Consider the following 17,401-nt stretch of genomic DNA (forward strand, 5'->3'; position numbering starts at 1 on the left):
GCTTAGTTAATGGGAAAATTTAACTCATAAGCATTCCCTAATAATTTGTATTAATGTTTAATAAATAATTTATTTTTTTATAATAAATAAATTTTATATATTTTATATTTATCAATTTGTTGATTAATATATTATTATATATTATATTGTACATAAAATATATAATAATACATAAAATATATAATTATATATTATATTGTACATAAAATATATAATAATACATAAAATATATAAAGATAATATAATAAAGATAATTAATATATTAAATTTATAAATTTTATAATAAATAAAATTAAAAATGATAAATAAAAAATAAAAATTAATTTTATTTTTTTAAACCTTTACCTTCTGTTTTAGAATTGATACTAGCTATGGGTTCTAAGGCAGAAGAGCCATAAAGGCCAGGCAACTGGGGTTGTGATTTATCCAGGATCATACAATTAGGAAGTGCCCCTTTAGCTGGCCCCAGTTTTGCTTTTATTGGGTAGTTCCAAGACCAGCCTTGGAAAGGAGGGACCATGATGAGAATGAACAAAACACCAGCAGATCACAATGGGGCAGGGACCAGTTACCAGCATATTAACAACTCAAGAGGTTGAGCTTCTTTCCAGTACATCTTGAATATTCCCAAACCCAAGCCTTACATACTTATTTTCAGACATGTAGACTTCTCCATCAATACCAATGGATTCAGGGCTTTGGGTTCAAATGTTGACCTTCCCACTTATCATTATCTCATCATCTTGGCCAAGCCATAACTTTGTGATTTATTTCCCTTAACTGTAAAATCAGGAGGCTGAAAAGAAACTTGGTTCTGAAGTCTAAGGACCTGGGTTCAAATCATGTCTTTAATGCTTAACAGCGTATCCCTGGATAAATCATGACCTCTTGGGTCTCAAGTTCCCCTTCTATTTAATTATTCTCTCATCTGTATAACGTGAGGGTTGGATTAGACGGCTTAGAGGTCTACCTCTGGCTCAAGGAACCTCTATCTCAGTCACTAATGTCCCTAATTGTTCTAAATCTTATGACTGATTATGATCTCTGTTCACTAAGTTCTGCTGGGTCACTGCCAGCAGAGAGGGTGCAGTTTTGACTGAGGTTAGCCAGATGAAAACTCGAGTCCAGTATGTAATATTCAGAAATGAATGTCATTGACTCGTCCGCTCACCAGGCTGTGAAGATTACGAGACTGTCATCTAGGCTCTGTTAATTTCCAACGATTGCCCCGGGTATGCACGAACAAGCAGATGTCTGAGAGATTGTGGACGGGCAGCCTGGACTCAGCGTAACACCCTGAGTCACTTATCATCCTGGAGGTTGGTTATCAGCCTGCAGTAAGGAAATAGTACACCCAAGCCAGTGATCCTCATTGCAGATAGGCAGGGGAAAGCTGTCTGAACTCTCCTATCTTGGCAGCACCAACAAAGAAGAGAGGAAAAAACAGATTGGAGCAGCCACCAACTTGTTGAGAGGCTGTCTGCTTTAGCTCTTTATCGAGCCACCACCCAGAGTCCCAAACAAAAGAATGTCACACCTCCCTCTTCTAGGATTGATTCTGGAGGGAATGTCCTCCAGTGGGAAAGAGCAGCATCTGGTCCTGATGAGTTCCCTTGGAAAAGGCTTTCCCTTCTAAGCCTCAGTTTCCTTCTCTGGAAAGTCAGTTAGTTGGGCAGGTTGATAACTGAAGTCTCCTACAACCTATTAAAGGCCTCCATGACTACAGATTGGGGAGGAAGGGATGAAGGGGGATCATGGGAAAAGAAGGAAGAGATATTCTGAAGTGGTTGAAGTCCAGGACAGAACTGTAGGCGTTTAGGAAGCTTGGATTCTCTCTATTCTGGCTCTGTCACTGGCTGGCTGGCTGGCAGGCAGAAGCTGCAAAACTCCTTTAATTTCTTATTCAGTTGCCTAATTGGTCAAATAAGAGACTCCCCCTATCCAGAGAAGTCATATTATTTTGTATTTACTGAGCATTTGATGTGTACAGGACAAAAATGAAGCTCAAAGTCTTGAATCTCACCTATTTAGAACTTAGAACACAAAATCTTACATGGCATGAAAAAACACTTCAGGCATTTTGCTATCTTTCCTTTTTAAGTTTTTGTTCCAGGGAGATGTTTCTAGGTTCTGGATAATGTTCTGTGTTCCTAAACCTCCCAAACATCGAGAGAATAGACAACTGAAATCCATTCCTAAACCATACGTTGCATAAAGGCAAACTCTCTTATCATATCTTTTACCAAAACATCTGTTCAACTGGAAAATAGAATGTTTTTGGTTCCTTTCCTTTCCTTGCCCTCTAAAAGACACCTGAGCGCTGACTGAAATGTCCAAAAGACATTTCATTTCACTCAGATTGGCAAGCTGGGCCTGGAGTCAAAAAACTTTGAATTCAAATTCTTTTTCAAATACTTTCAGCTGTGTGACTCTGGACAAGTAATTTTCCTTCTGTGCCTCAGTTTCTTCACCTGTAAAATAAGGATAAGAATAGTACTTGCCTCCCAGGATTGCTGCAAAGAACAAATGAAATATTTGTACTGAACTTTGTAAACTTTAAAAAGCCCTACAAATGCCATGCCTAGGAATGATAGCCAACATAGGAGTCTAGAGGTCCAGATTCAGGGATGTTCTGGGAAATGGTTGAATGTTAAATTTTCACCACAAAAAACAGCAAACACTACAAATCAGGGTTTGATTTATTCTCTTATTCGTTGTCTAGACTTAGAAAGGCTTGGTGAAAATGTAAATAAAGCAGAATAAACATTAATAAAGAGCAAAAGTGTTGTTGAACTTTTAATAGCAACACCAAACCCCAGACACCCAGAGTCTAAGAGACCCTCAGGTGCGAGTGGAAAGAGAGAGAAAAGGAAACTCCAGAAATGAAAACACTTAGGAACAGGTGGCTGGGGCTGGGGGCGGGGGAACTTGTGGGAGAGTCCGGGGAGATTCCCCCCATAGGGCAGGAGCCGAAGACTGTCGTGTTAGGCGGTGTAAACATAAAGTTTTATTTTTTTGAATGTTGACTCTAGCGATATGGAAGCCATCTTGGGAGAGGCACAAAGTGACGCCAGGCTAAGGGTCACCCAGAAGGAAGCCACCACAATTCCGACTTCAGCATTCTCTGTCTTTACTTCTTTTTCTCAAAATATTAAATTTTTTAAAAAGATACTGCTTTTTCCCAGGCTCGCTTCGTGCGTTTGCCATCTTGAGCGTGGCATCATCCATTCTCCTGTAACCTTTCTTTGGCGCCGCACGGCCGCTCCCCATTCGTCGGGGGCGACGGCGACGCACGCCTCCAAATGGCCCCGCCCCTCATTTAAATACGTGGGGGCGCCGGGTACGTCGAGGCTGCCGCGGACCCAAGATGGCGGCGTGTGGACGTGTACGGAGGATGTTCCCCTTGTCCGCGGCGCTGCCCCTGCTCTTGCTCGTGGCGGCCCGGGCCCAGAGGCTCCAGAACGCGGGTGCCTTGCACGCTCCGGTGCTGGGCCTCAGGTCCTTCGGAGAGGCCGCGGAGCAGCCGCCTCCGGCGCACGTTCCGCAGCCGCCCCAGCCTCCGCAGCAGCCGCAGGCGCAGCCTCAGCAGCAGCAGCAGCAGCAGCAGCAGCAACAGCAACAGCAACAGCAACAGCAACAGCAGCAGCCGCCGCCGCAGCCCTTCCCGGCTGGAGCGGGGCCGGCGCGGCGAGGCGGCGCAGGACCGGGTGGCGGCTGGAAGCTGGCGGAGGAGGAGACGTGTCGGGAGGACGTGACCCGGGTGTGCCCAAAGCACACCTGGAGCAACAACCTGGCGGTGCTGGAGTGTCTGCAGGACGTGCGGGAGGTGAGCGCCCCCCGCTGGGAGGGGGGGAGGGGTAGGGGCGCCCCTGCTCGACCGCCTGCCGACCACTTTGTCGGCGTCCTGGGCCGGGCCCGGCCGGTCTGGGAAGGATCGTTGCTCCTTCCCAGGAGAAGGTGGGTGAGGGAGGGGTAAATGTCCGAGGAGTCGCGGTCCGGTCTGCGGCTCCCTTCCCCCCTGCTTTTTGTGTGTTCAGAGGTGTACGCGTTGGGGGGCTTCTTAGCCTACCATTGACAGGTCCGAGAACCTGCTACTTTTGTCCAAGTTGGTGGAGAAGGCTCAGCCGCCGCCGGTTTAGCCGCCTGGGCCCCCCGCGGTGTCCGCCATGGTAATGATGACTCACATTTGCGAAGCGCTTTACAGCCCCCCTCGGTTATTTCCCTGAGCCTCGCACGAGTGACTACTGCCCTTAATCTCCATTTTACAGATGGGGAAATTGAGGTCGAGAAAAGTTAGGGATCTTTTCCTAGAGACGTAGAATAAGTGCTTGAGGCGGGCTAAAAGTGTTAAGACTTTTGTCCTAGCGATCACCCAGCCCAACATTCAAGACATTTCGCTCTTTGATGAATTGGTAGTACCGTTTTTAATGTCTTTTGGGGGCCAGCTGGGAGACTCCGTATATAGAAAGGAGAGTCCGCGTATAGAAAGCCAGGAGTCCCGGGTTAAAATTTGGCCTAGCTTTGTGATCCTGGGCAAGTCACTTTACCCCCATTGTCTAACCGTCCTGCTTTTGTGCTTTGGAACCAAAACACAGTATTAATTCTACGACGGAAAGTAAGTGTTTAATTAAAAACAAACAAATAAAGACTGTTAGTATGCAACCCAAAAGTACCACAAGTGTTTGCTACCTTTGAAAATGAGATAGAAGTCGGGTTAGCCTTTGAAGTTGGTGATCTAGCCTTCATAAGTGACGCGTTTTTCTAGTGTCCAAATTTAGTTCTCTAATGATAATTCAGATTTGGGTAGACTGAGAATTGTATGGTGTGATTAAATCAGGACTGATAAATTAGTCAACATTAAGAATTTTCTTGTTTCCTGTAGAGGTCATAACATGGACATAGAAATGCATGATGGGCTGTTTACAGGAGGTGTATGTATTAGGGACGGGAATGGTCGGAGCAGGTAGGTAGAGGAAAGCATCCTGGATAGATTTACACGTTGAATCTACTGTTACTATTAGGCTGAGGTCCACTTTTAAAAGCAATAAAAGGATATGAGAAGTCTCTTAATATAACAGAAGATAAGTGACCAGTCTTGGAGTCTGGAGGCCAGTCATTAACTTCCCAGTGCCTCCAGCGAGCGCACTTGGTGTTGGGATCCGTAGATGACCTACATTAGTTGAGGGTGTTTCCTTCACTGGGAGGAGTAGATTCATACACGAATGAAATCATTGGTCCAGGTTTTTTTTTTTTTTAACATAGAAAGATAACAGAGTTATGGATAAGAAATTTGTTCCTAGATAAATTTTGTCTTTCTAAAAACAGTTTAAGTTTAAACATGTATAAGAATAATAAGAACTTACATTTATACAACACTTTAAGGTTTACAAACTACAGTGTATGTATTTCCATTTGATCTTTACAGCTTTTGACCTCTGTTGTGATTTCCCCCCTTTCCCTTTGATTGTTTGCTTTTAAAGTCACTGTAGGGTGAATAATTGAACTTCAGAGGTTTGGAGACTAGCAGAACTTTGATTTTCATTGATCCTCTAGTTTATTCCTTTAAGATTCTTTGAATTTTTCCTTAGTCCTTAGATGTATTGTCAGTTTTCCTCCAAATGATCTTCATGTCAGTAATTTCCATATCTCTTAATGCTGTCATTTACTACTACTACTCTGCAGGATAAGGGGGATTTATATGTGTATGCTTATAGGGAAGGTAGACTTCTCTGACTGGCTTCCTCTCTTCCTCCCTAACTTGAATATGCTAACCCTTACATGGACAGTATTGCAGGGACCTGTGGTTTTGCTGGTGTGTGAACTTCCTCTTCTAAAGCAGATTGCAATCTTTTTATAACTTTTATTGTCTTAGATTGTTGTGTGAGTCCATGGTGATCCTGCTGCTGTCAGGGAGATGGAGGTTCTTGAACTGAAATTTGGGGCCTCCAAATCAAAGAGTCTATGGACTCCTTTACATGATAGGCAATAGGAGTGTTTTATATTCAGCAGTCACTATTATAATCCCCATTAGCCATGCTAGCAGAGAGGAGACTATTTATATGTGACTAATTATAGGATCTGTTAAATAGGCATAGTAGATGAAATCCTGCTTTATTAAGTGGAAAGAATCCCAGACCAGGATTGCAGTTCCCGGTAGATTATTGACTTATTTGGTGACAGGACAAAAAAAAGGTTTGCGGTAACTTCATTTTGTTCCTCTTATAGGGTTGATAGAAGCTAGAAACTGCCCAAAGAAGTTGAAACACACACACACACACACACACACACACACACACACACACACAAATATTGTTTTCAAGATAGAAGAGTGGTAAGGGCTAGGCAATGGGGGTTAAGTGACTTGCCCAGGGTCACACAGCTAGGAAGTGTCTGAGGCTAAATTTGAACCTAGGACCCCTGTCTTTTAGGCCTGACTCTCAATCCACTGAACCACCTAGCTGCCACCAGAACAGTTTTTTATACCCAGAAGATGTTCAATAAATGCTGTTGATTGCCTGACAGAGGATCAGTGAAAAACTGGAGAATTTTATGCTTCTTTATGAACACAGAGAAGTCTTCCAAATTAAAGGTGCTGTGGTTTAAAAAACATGAATAACGTGCTTTTTGTTTTCTTTTGAAGTCCTTAACATGGAATCTTACTGCATATAACTTTGGAATTTATCAGCTTTGATGGATGCATTTGAAAGATAGCAACTTGGTTAAAGAACTGTACTTTAGATAGAAGTAATATGAAATTATCAACATAGTGGAATAAGGTAGTCTTATTTGTGAATAGGAACATTTGGCAAAAAAGCCTTTTTTATTCCTTTGAGCTCAAATCTTGGGAAACGTCTGCATTCTTAAAAGGGTTATGAAAAGGCAGAGATGCTACAGCTATGGAATATTTAAGTGTAAAGAATGTAAACTGCTTTTGGTTATAAAAGTATGCTAGGAGTGCCTGGTGAAGTCTTAAGTTCAAGCAGGTTTTTAAGTTGTCTTTTCCCTAGTGAAGTATTAAAATTTATTTTGTGGTTCACATTAATAAGTGTACTTAAAGATAATGTTTAATACTAATGAAATAGACTTCTGTGCTTCCCCATAGTTATTTTAAATTTGCCAAGTAAATTGTTGTATGCCAATGAATTTGACTTTTTACATGAACAATATGAAGATAGACTTAATGTTCTTTCAGAATTGTTTTATTTATGGCTTTTTCATAGCTTCCTTCATGAAGTTTTTAAGTAATGTTATTAAGTGGGGGTTAAATCTTAAAAAGACCTCGGATGATTTTTTTTAAGTATTCAGTTTACTAAAGTGTCAATCAGTTGAATGATAATGATAATGACTGATTACTGACTGGTAGCCTTGGAATATGAAGACTTCTTTTCAAAGAATGGTCAGAAAGAGAAAAGTCCAGATTTCTCTGGCCTAGCTAGCTATCTGTCTATGGGAGTTTGGGATAGTCTGCCTTCATGCACAGATGGAAGAAAATTCTCTTTAAGAAGTTAGCTGGACATCTGACTGGGGCATCATAGTATATAGAGCACAGGCCTGAAGTCAGGAAGAGCTGAGTTCAGATTGTACCTCAGAGACACTAGCTGTATTATCCTGGGCAAGTCACTTAACCTCTGCCTCAGTTTCCTGGGGACCAAATAAAACAATAATTGTGAAGCATTTTTCAAACCTTAAAGTAATACATATACACTAGCTATTATGATCACTAGCTATTATTTGAGGTGTTCACTTTAAGACAAAAATAGTATCTAGTGCCTTGATGGCACCCTATGACATGCCTGTCAGTAGCCATTTTTTATGACATGCGATCCATGCGACCGCATACAGAGAAGTTTGGGGCCATATGCTCAGAAGGACTTTTTTTTTCTCAAAGTGACACACCACCTGAGTTATTCTTGGTTTTTTTGCGAATTTTGACACACCAAGCTCAAAAAGTTGCCCATCACTGGTCTAGTGTCAGGAAGATGTACTGGGCACTGTGGATGAAAATAGTTATTGATCCAGAATTTGGTTTTGTCACGTTGAAAATTCCCTTTTGGTTGTGTTTTGCCTCTTTTCAGTGTTTGTCATTCCCATAGTGTATATTTTCTATAAATCATTAGAGTCAAACAAAAACAATCCCTGCAGCCCGCTTATATACTTTCAAAACCACAAATTAACATGATTATTTGTATTGTATTATATTCATGTTTATTTTATTAAATATTTTCTAATTGTAAAGATTAAAATTTAGGAATATGGGGAGACTGAGGCAGGTAGAAATTAGTTTCTCTCTGCAAGGAGTATTATATTTTTTAGAGGTTTATTAAGGATTAAGGATTAAAGAAAATACAGAATAAGAAAAAACACGTGCCTAGGCCAGAGGCCTAGGCCAGATAACCTCGGCCAGATAACCTCACATCACAGAAGAGACGCCTCTGCTCCAAAACGCAAGTCCAAAAAAAGAGCCCCAAAAACCTTTGCCACCAGCTTAAATCCTTCCTCGATCTCAGCCCACCTCTGAATTCCCATGAGATTACAAAGCATTTTGGGGAAGTGGAGCAAGGGCTTGTGGGGATTGAAGTCCAGAGTTCAAATCTCAATTTTACATAATTCCATTTCCACTTGGAAGTTTTGACCAGCTGCACCTGCTCTAAATCTCTTGGGGCCTTTCTTTCATTCTCTTTGCCAGTATTACACTGAAAGTTTCAGGGTCTCTACAGTCAGGTATCTAATACCCTGAACTGTGCTCAAAGGGAGTATTCAGTTCACCTTTAGGTACAGCTTGAAGGTTTACAAAACACTTTTCCTCTTAGACTTATGAGATAGCAAGAGTAACAGCCCCATTTTACAGAGCAGTAGTTGAGGCCTAGGGATGCAAACTTGTTCAGTTCCACACAACTAGCAAAATGTGATCCTTTACCAATTTGATGCCTTTCCTTGCACAGGGATGTAAGGAGCCAGAATTCCTCACCTCTGACTTTCACTGGTATTAATTTCCTAATCGGGCTTTTTGTTCTCTCTCCCTGTTCCAATGATCTTGTTTGATTGGTTTGCAGGTTTTATGAAACCTGAGCAGAATGTACACTCCTTGATTCAGGGACTGATTTGTGTTTATATATTCCTATTGCCTTGCAAATAGTAAGTCCTAGAAATTTGTGACAGCTGGCATTTTTTCAGCCAGGTTGTCCAGAGTTCTCTCTACTGCTCCATGCAGAACTGGACACAGATGAATGGATCAGCCTTAAACCAATAAGGTGCATAAAACGAAACAAAACAAACAAACCCTTTTCACTCTCCTTCTATACCTACTTAATTTACATAAAATAGAACTGCTTCCCCAGTTTCTGCTTCTCCAAAGACAACTGGGGAAGTAAGAAACAGTTGGGCCAATTGCTTGGGTCACATTAATGGGACTGTTAATGGTTGGGTCAGCTTAGTTCTAGTTAGAACACCACATTGAGCGCCAATATATAGTTGCCACCAACCACAAAGCAGGGTTTTTCGTGGGTGAACCCCTCAGAAGGGAAGTTGGAGATGCAGGAAGATGAGTGATGGAGTTTAGAGATAAGAGAGAGAGGACGTGAGAAAAACTCAGCGATAAGACAATTGCAGCAAAGCATTAGGCTCTTGGTGGAATTGAGCTTCCTCATGGTTGGGCATACTGATTTTTATTGAGAAGGGTAACAAAAAAGAAAGGGGGAAGGGAGATTAGTAACATTATGAGGTAATCACAAAATACAGTAGGTGGATCTCATTACAATAGATCAGGGGTCCCTAAACTTTTTACTCAGAGGGCCAGCTCACTGTCCTTCAGACCATTGGAGGGCCAGACTATTAAAAAAAAAACCTATAAACAAATCTGTATACTGCAAAGTGGAGGCTGCAGCTCTGGCTGTGATGGGCCCGTCACCTCCACCACTATAAGGGGCAGCAGTATACACAGTGCAGAATCCCCTCCTCCAGGTTGCTGCTCACCATGCTGATGTCTTTTATTGTGCAGCCACATAATCCTTTGCACTGCACCTTGTTCTCCTTCAGTTATTCTCAAAACAAGGTGCCATGCAAAGGATTATGTCACCAGAAATAGTACTGTAGGTGAGCAACATGGCGCTTTGCGGCACCGCCACATACAGTGCTCCTCTCACTGACCACCAATGAAAGAGGTGCCCCTTCTGGAAGTGTGGTAGGGGCCAGATAAATGGCCTCAGGAGACTGCAGTTTGGGGACCTGTGCAATAGTTGTAGCTAACTCCCAGAATAGGAGTTCATATGATTTAAGGCATTTGAGTTTGTCTGATAGCTATGTTAAACAATTGTTTTTGTTAAAACAAGGGTACTGAGATATCTGGGAGTGTAGCCTCAGGGCTAGTTTGTAATTTGACATGGTTAAGTATTTAACTGAAATAAAGAGTACAGAAACCAATCATTAGAAATATATATCATAAGAGTCAGATTTTGAGCACCCCTAAAAGATTAGTATATACCTGGCCTCCAACAGATATTGTTGGTATAAGGAATTCCTGGCGAGGAGAGCATTTGACTTTGGGTCTGTGAAGAGGAAACACAAATTTTATCATTGGAGTGTATATATTATAGCTCACCTGGGCAAAAATAGGATATAGATGAGTTTGGAAAGATCATAAGCTTGTCACAGAAGTTCGATACAATAGTAATGAAAAACTTCAGTTATCTCTACATCTGCTGGAGCTCTTTATGACAGGTAAAGTAGCTAACCATTTCTTTTTTTATATACTTTATTTTCTTATTCAAAAACAATTTATTTTCCCAGTTACATGGAGTGACAATTTTCAACATATTTTCTGAAATTATAAGATCCATTTGTCTCTCCTTCCTCCCCCCAATTGATGGTAAGCAATTTGTTCTGGCTTATACATGTATTATCATCCAGAACATACTTCCATACTGGTTAAAGTGAAAGATTAGTATGCCTTGATCTGCATCTGACTCCCAACAACAGTTCTTTCTCTAGAGGTAGATAGTATTCTTTCTCTTAAGTCCTTGAGAATTGTCTCAGATCTTGGTATTGCTGAGAGTAGCTAAGTCTTTCACGGCTGAGCCTTCCATAGTGTTGCTGTTACTATGTTTAATGTTCTCTTGGTTCTTCTTGTTTTGCTCTGCATCAGTTTATATAGATTTTCCCAGCTTTTCCTGAAATCATCCTGTTTATGATACAACATATCGTATTCCATCACTAACATATACTGCAATTTGTTCAGCCATTCCCTGTTTGATGGACATCCACATAATTTTCAATTCTTTGCCACCACCCAAAGAGCTGCTATACATTTTTTAAATAAGTGGATCATTTCCTCTTTTGTATAACCTCTTTGTATAGACTCAGAATAACTTCTCTTAAAAAATGCTATTTATTCAGTTCATTTGTTGGTTACATCAAAATTTCTAGGTATCTCCCTCCCCTCTTCTGACCCTACACTAGAGGAGCTGCTGCTTAACAAAAAAAACCCAAACAAACTATATATATAAACTATACCTTTCTGTTTATCATTTCTTTCTTAAAAGATGGACATTCACAAGTTATTCTTCAGCCACTAATTCTGTTGTGTATAATATTCTCTTGGTTATACTTGCTTTACTTTTCCTGGTATACAGTTTTATAACTCTGGGTATAATTCAAGGTTATTCTCCAAAATGGTTGGATCAATTCACAGTTCTAACTATATTAGTGTCCCCATTTTCCACATCCACTTCAACATTGTTCTTTTATCATTTTAGCCAATCTGATAGGTGTGTGAGATATCTCAGAATTATTTTGGTTTGCATTTCTTATCAGTAATGATTTAGAGCATCTTTTTAATATGACCTTGGCTTTGATTTTTTCATTGGAATACTAACTGTTCATATTTCTTGACTATTTATCAATTGGGGAATAGCTCTTATTCTTATGAATTTGACAAAGAATGCCACTAGGAGGTCCTGGTTCATATTTGGCCCCAAACACTTCCTAGCCCTGTAACCCTGAGCAAGTATCTTAATCCCAATTGCCTTGGAACCAGTGCTTAATATTGATTCTAATACAGAAAATAAGGGTTTTAAATTTAAATAAACAAACAAAAAGCAAACATCATGACTGTTCTTTATCTATTTTAGATATACCTCTATCCAAGAAACTATCCATAAATTTCCTCCCAATTTTCTGCTTTCCTTCTAATCTTGGCTACCTTAGTTTTATTTGTATAAAACCCTTTTAATTTAATATAGTCAAAGCTATCCATTTTACATCTTAGATAGAGATATCACTTGTTTTTCATAAATTCCTCTCCTATTCATAAATCTAAGATTATATATATATATATATATATATATATATATATATATATATATATATATATATATATATATATATATATATATATACCCTGTTCTTCTTTTTAAACCCTTGCCTTCTGTCTTGGAATTGATATTAAGTATCTAAGGCTGAGGTATTAAGACTAGGCAAACAAAGTTAAATAACTTGCCCCAGGTCATACAACAAGAAAATGCCTTAGGCCATATTTAAACTCAGGTCTTCCTGGCTCTAGGACCCCTGTTCTTTCTAGTGTGCCACCTAGCTGCTCCTTAAGTTTATCTGCACTTAATACTTCCACTTTTTAAAAACCTGTCTCCTAAATTCCTTTGCATTCATTCTTCTGTTATTCCTATTTTTAAAAAATCCTTCCTGACTTGGTAGTAACTCTAAAATAGAAAGGCAAGGACTAGGCAGTTAAGGTTAAGTGATTTGCCTAGAGCAGTGATGGCAAACCTTTTAGAGACCTAGTGCCAGGCCCTCACCCCCCAGACTGAGTGCTGTGCCCCTTCCCTTCCCTAGAGACCATGTACCATGCCCCTTCCCCTTACCCCACATGGGAGGGAGAAAGCACTTCCATTGGGCTGCTGAGCAGCCCTGTCTGAGGTCAAATTTGAATCCTGGTCCTCCCAGATCTAGTTCCTTGTTTCTTCTCATTTGCCTATGATATATCTCCCTTAATGTCTAGGTCTTGTATCCATTTTGATCTTATCTTAGCAAATGGTGTGAGATATTGGTCTATACCTAGTTTCTTCAAACTGCTTTCTATTATTTCCAAGAAATTTTACCAAATTGTGAATTCTTATTCTAAAAGCTTGAAACTTTACTTTTGTCTAATTCAAGTTTATTAGTGTTTTTACTATGTCAGTTGCATGTCTGTTCTGTTCCACTGATCTACTTTTCTATTTCTTAGAGTTTTGATAGTTACTGATTCATAATAAAGTTTAAAATCTTACACTTCTAGACTATTTTCTTTACATTTTTCTCCCATTAATTCCTTTGAGGCTAACTACTTCTTGACTTGCCATAGTGAGAATTTTATTCTTCAAAGATGGAGGAACCAATGTGGAGATGTTCCTTTCTTCAGTCCATCCTTCATTCAGCTACTGAAGCTAAGGTCTTTCTAAGTCACTCCTCTATTAGGGGAAACTGCAATGGCTCCTACCACCTGTAGGATGAAACACAAAATGCTGTTTGGTGTTTATAGCCCCTTGTACATGGTCCCCTCCTCTCTTTCTAGTCTTCCTACATACACCTTCTACCTTGCCAGGAACTCTGATCCAGTATCACTGGGTTCCTGGTTGTTCCAGGATTGAGACATTCCATCTTTCAGGTCTGGACATTTTTTCCAGCTGTCACTATAACTGGAATACTCTTTTTCCTCAACCAATATCTACTGACTTCTCTGGTTTCTTTTATGTTCCAACTGAAATCCCACCTTTTATAGAAAGCCTTCTCTAATCTTTCCTAATTCTAATGCTTTATCAAAGTTAATTATTTAGTGTTTATCCTGTATACAGCTTCTGTTGTCTCCCCCATTAGACTTGAGCCCCTTGAAGGCAGGGACTGACTGTCTTTTGCCTCTTTTTCAATCCATCATGCTTAGCACAGTGCCTGGCACATAGTAGGTGCTTAATAAATTTTTATTTACCAATTGATCCTGGAGCTGATTCTCACCAACTGGGAAGAATTGGTTATTGGGCACAGTAATGCTGGAGTGTGGAACAGTAATCAGTTTGTGATAGTCATTATGGAGATGGCCTGTCAGAGTAAACAGTTGGGCCTAGCCACAAGATGAACAATAAACAAAGGTACAGAGGTGAAATGAGAATATTATATATAGAATAGGACATTGTACTTGTGATTAGGGAATGGAATAATAGTTGATAGTCATTAACCCTTTGTGATTAGGAGTAGAACATTTGAGGCTATGGGAAGACCCAAGATTCAGGAAGACCTTGTCTACCATTGTCTGAGAACTTGCTAGACAAGTCCACAGGCCTAATGAACAACCTGGCATATGAAGTAGCCTGTTTTGAAATATATCTGGACAACCAAAAATAGAGACCTTTCTCTTTTATTTGGATCACTAAATTCCGTGTTTGTTTTATTGTAGCTGTTAATTTTCCAACAGTAGTAGTTTAAAAGATTTTACCTGTTTATAATGAGAAATTTAAATTGAAAACATTGTTTATACATCTAATAAGATGTGATGGAATCTGGTTTTAAAACCACTTTTACTGCTATACCTATAAAGTTAGCTGTCCAGATTAGAAATTCTGAACTTTAAAAACTTTGTGTTACCTTCTGATCTCTTTCTCTGTGTCAAGAGAATTAATCTTCTTTTCAACATTTGTAGCCCAAGTATTTAACCATAGAGTTGGAAAGTGGAGCTTATTAAACTATAGTAGATAAATTTCAAACTTATGGGGGGAAAATTCCTATGATGGCTTTAGTATTGTGCCAAAAGTGATAACTGAAAATGAGTTAAAAATGGGGCAGCTGGGTAGCTCAGTGGATTGAGAGCCAGACCTAGAGACCGGAGGTGCTAGGTTCAAATATGGCCCCAGTCACCCCTGAGCAAGTCACTTGACCCCCTTTGCCTAGCCCTTACCACTTTTCTGCCTTGGAACCAATACACAGTATTAATCCCAAGCAGAGAAAGGTAGGAGTTTAAAAAAAAATGGATGTGAAGTAACAAATGTTGGTTGGGTTTGAGAGACACTAGATTTAGAGCATAAAGCATATTGATAGATTGATGGGGTTTCAGAGATGGAAGTGACCTTAAAGATTTTATTTATCTATATCTATATATCTATATCTATATAAAGACACAAAGGTTGAGTGACTTGACCAAGATCACAGAGGTAATAGAATAGTATTTTATGGGATTTGAACCCAGGTCCCATAGCTCAAGTTCAGAACTCCCCTAGAGTCCACCATCCTCTTTCCCATTTCACAAAAGGACACAGGGATGTCATAGGATCTTAGAGTTAAATGTATCTTAGAAATGATCCAATCCGATTTCCTCATATCACAAAAATGAAAAAAATTGAAATCCAAAGAGCTTGTAACTACCTTAATGTCACACGGGTACTAAGTAGTGTGACAAGGAAATCACTTTAAAAGACTGATATATATTAATTTAAGGTCACCAAGGAATTCAGCTATATAATTCCTAAATGAAAACTCAAGTCAGCAGTCAACCTTTTATGGAGTTTTTAATTACAAACAGGAGGAAGAAAGGTATGAGAGAGAGGGGGGGAGAGGGAGAGAGGGAGAGGGGGAGACGGGGGGGAGAGAGAGGGGGAGAGAAGGGAATAGGGCTTAAATACCCCCTCTGTTTTGGCTGGGCCAAAAGGCCCAAGCCCTTAGATAGCTGAGGCAAAGAAAAGAAATCAGTCCCTATCACTCACGTGACCAAAATGGAGAAACAGTCTCAGCGGCCTCCACCTCCAGCCTCCTTCAGAGCAAAACCTCTCAGAGCACAACCTCTCAGAGCAAAACCTCTGGAACTCCTCCCAGTCCTCAGACCCCCTCTATCTTTAAGGAAACCATCTAAGTTCCCTCCCCTCAGTTCTCACATCTACCAATCATTGTGGATGTCTCCCCTGTGCCAATGGTGGCTCTAGTTTAACCCAGGATCGCCCAGAGGTCTGCCCCTTTGCACATGTCTGTTGAAGGTCATATTCTCAAATAATTAAATCTTGATCCTTGCTGCAGCCCTTCCTAAATCCTTTTACTCTGAGTAGGGTGGAGATTGTAGTTTCAAGACCTGGTTCTGTCATTCCAAGTATCTCTATTGTATCAATTCTAAAATCAATCATGACTCAAAGAACTTCCTGTTCTATGCTTAAGCATAGGTCAAAGCCCTTTCCATTGTTTAGCAAAAGGTTTCTGTCCTAAAGTAGTCCTAGGTAGGGAGGAGAAGGACCCTCCCATGCCAAGGGTTTTCACATTCCAATAGAATTCTTACTATCAGTAGGAAAATTTTCAAATATGAAATTTCCCAATGGGGAAATTTCCAACATTCATAAGTCTTAAGAAATTTTAAGGTTTACAGTAGTTGAGCCAAGAAATGACCCTCATGCTACCTTACCATGCTACCTTACTATGTAGCAGACTTACAAATACAGAATGAAACTGGGTATGTTTGTTAAATTGAGGGAGCTCTTGTTTGCACCGGTAGAGTAGGGAAAGGATTTCATTGGGATAGAAAACTCCTGAGTGTGGAAACATTCTCTAACCCTTTCATGCCCTGATGATTCAGGATCCTGCTGTCCTGATTGATGGGTGATTCACTTACTTGCCCACTATGCCTAGCCCTGGCCCCAGTTTACTGGGTCCCTGTACTCCCACCTTCTCTATAGCTTTATCACTGTCCAGAGCACTGAGGGTCGGGTGTAAGTTTCGACTTCCTGAGGTCACACTGCTGGTGTATGAAAGAGGCAGGACTTGTGCCCAGGTCTTCCTGGCTCCGAGGCTACATCATACTGTTTCTGAACTTAAACAGGCAACAACAATTTATATAAGCCAAGGGTAGGAAGTGAAATGTTTTCCAAAGGGAAAAGAGGTTATTTAAACAAGTAGGTCTTCTAGCTTGGAGGCAGGCTTTGTATCCACTATGCCATGCTGTTGCTGACACATCACTGACTGGTTTCAATTTTTGAATCAAAATCAAACAAACTCTGTTATTGTTCCTGGAAAGAGTATATCAGTTTACTTTGCTAGAGCTCCACTCACCATCTTTGTGATTGTTCAAACCAAAATATCCCTCTGTAATCACTACTCCTTTATAGTATGAGGTTTCTTCTTATAAAAATGTCAACTCTTTGGGGCAATGAGTATCTTAAGCTGGTGTATTTGAAATTCCAAATGCTTTTTTTATTCATGCTAGCATGGGTCAGCACCCAGTCTGCAATTTGTAGTCTCAGACTTGCTCAGTTACATAGGGAGTATGTATTGAGGTTGCACTTAAACAGAGGTTTTCTGAACTCCAGGAAGACAAATGTTTCTACTGTCATACTCCCTCTCCTACCTCAAGTTCCTTTTACATTTCCCAAATGAGGAATTTTCAGGA

The 17,401-nt window shown here is 40.2% G+C and overlaps 1 protein-coding gene across 2 annotated transcripts in view; it reads left to right on the forward strand.

Annotated features, from left to right (window-relative positions):
* The first annotated feature begins 3,030 nt into the window (after positions 1–3,030).
* The window catches only part of GLG1 (golgi glycoprotein 1), a 174,720-nt gene continuing 160,349 nt past the window's right edge, over positions 3,031–17,401 (forward strand). Inside the window, exon 1 of one of the 2 annotated variants that reach the window (XM_007477507.3) lies at positions 3,031–3,826. In XM_007477507.3, coding sequence (XP_007477569.1) covers positions 3,368–3,826 — 459 coding nt within the window. In that variant the 5' untranslated portion in view covers positions 3,031–3,367. The remainder of the gene's footprint in view (positions 3,827–17,401) is intronic. The other variant, XM_007477508.3, reaches the window with a different exon arrangement.

Source organism: Monodelphis domestica, chromosome 1, assembly GCF_027887165.1.
Source record: "Monodelphis domestica isolate mMonDom1 chromosome 1, mMonDom1.pri, whole genome shotgun sequence".
Lineage (NCBI taxonomy): Eukaryota > Metazoa > Chordata > Mammalia > Didelphimorphia > Didelphidae > Monodelphis > Monodelphis domestica.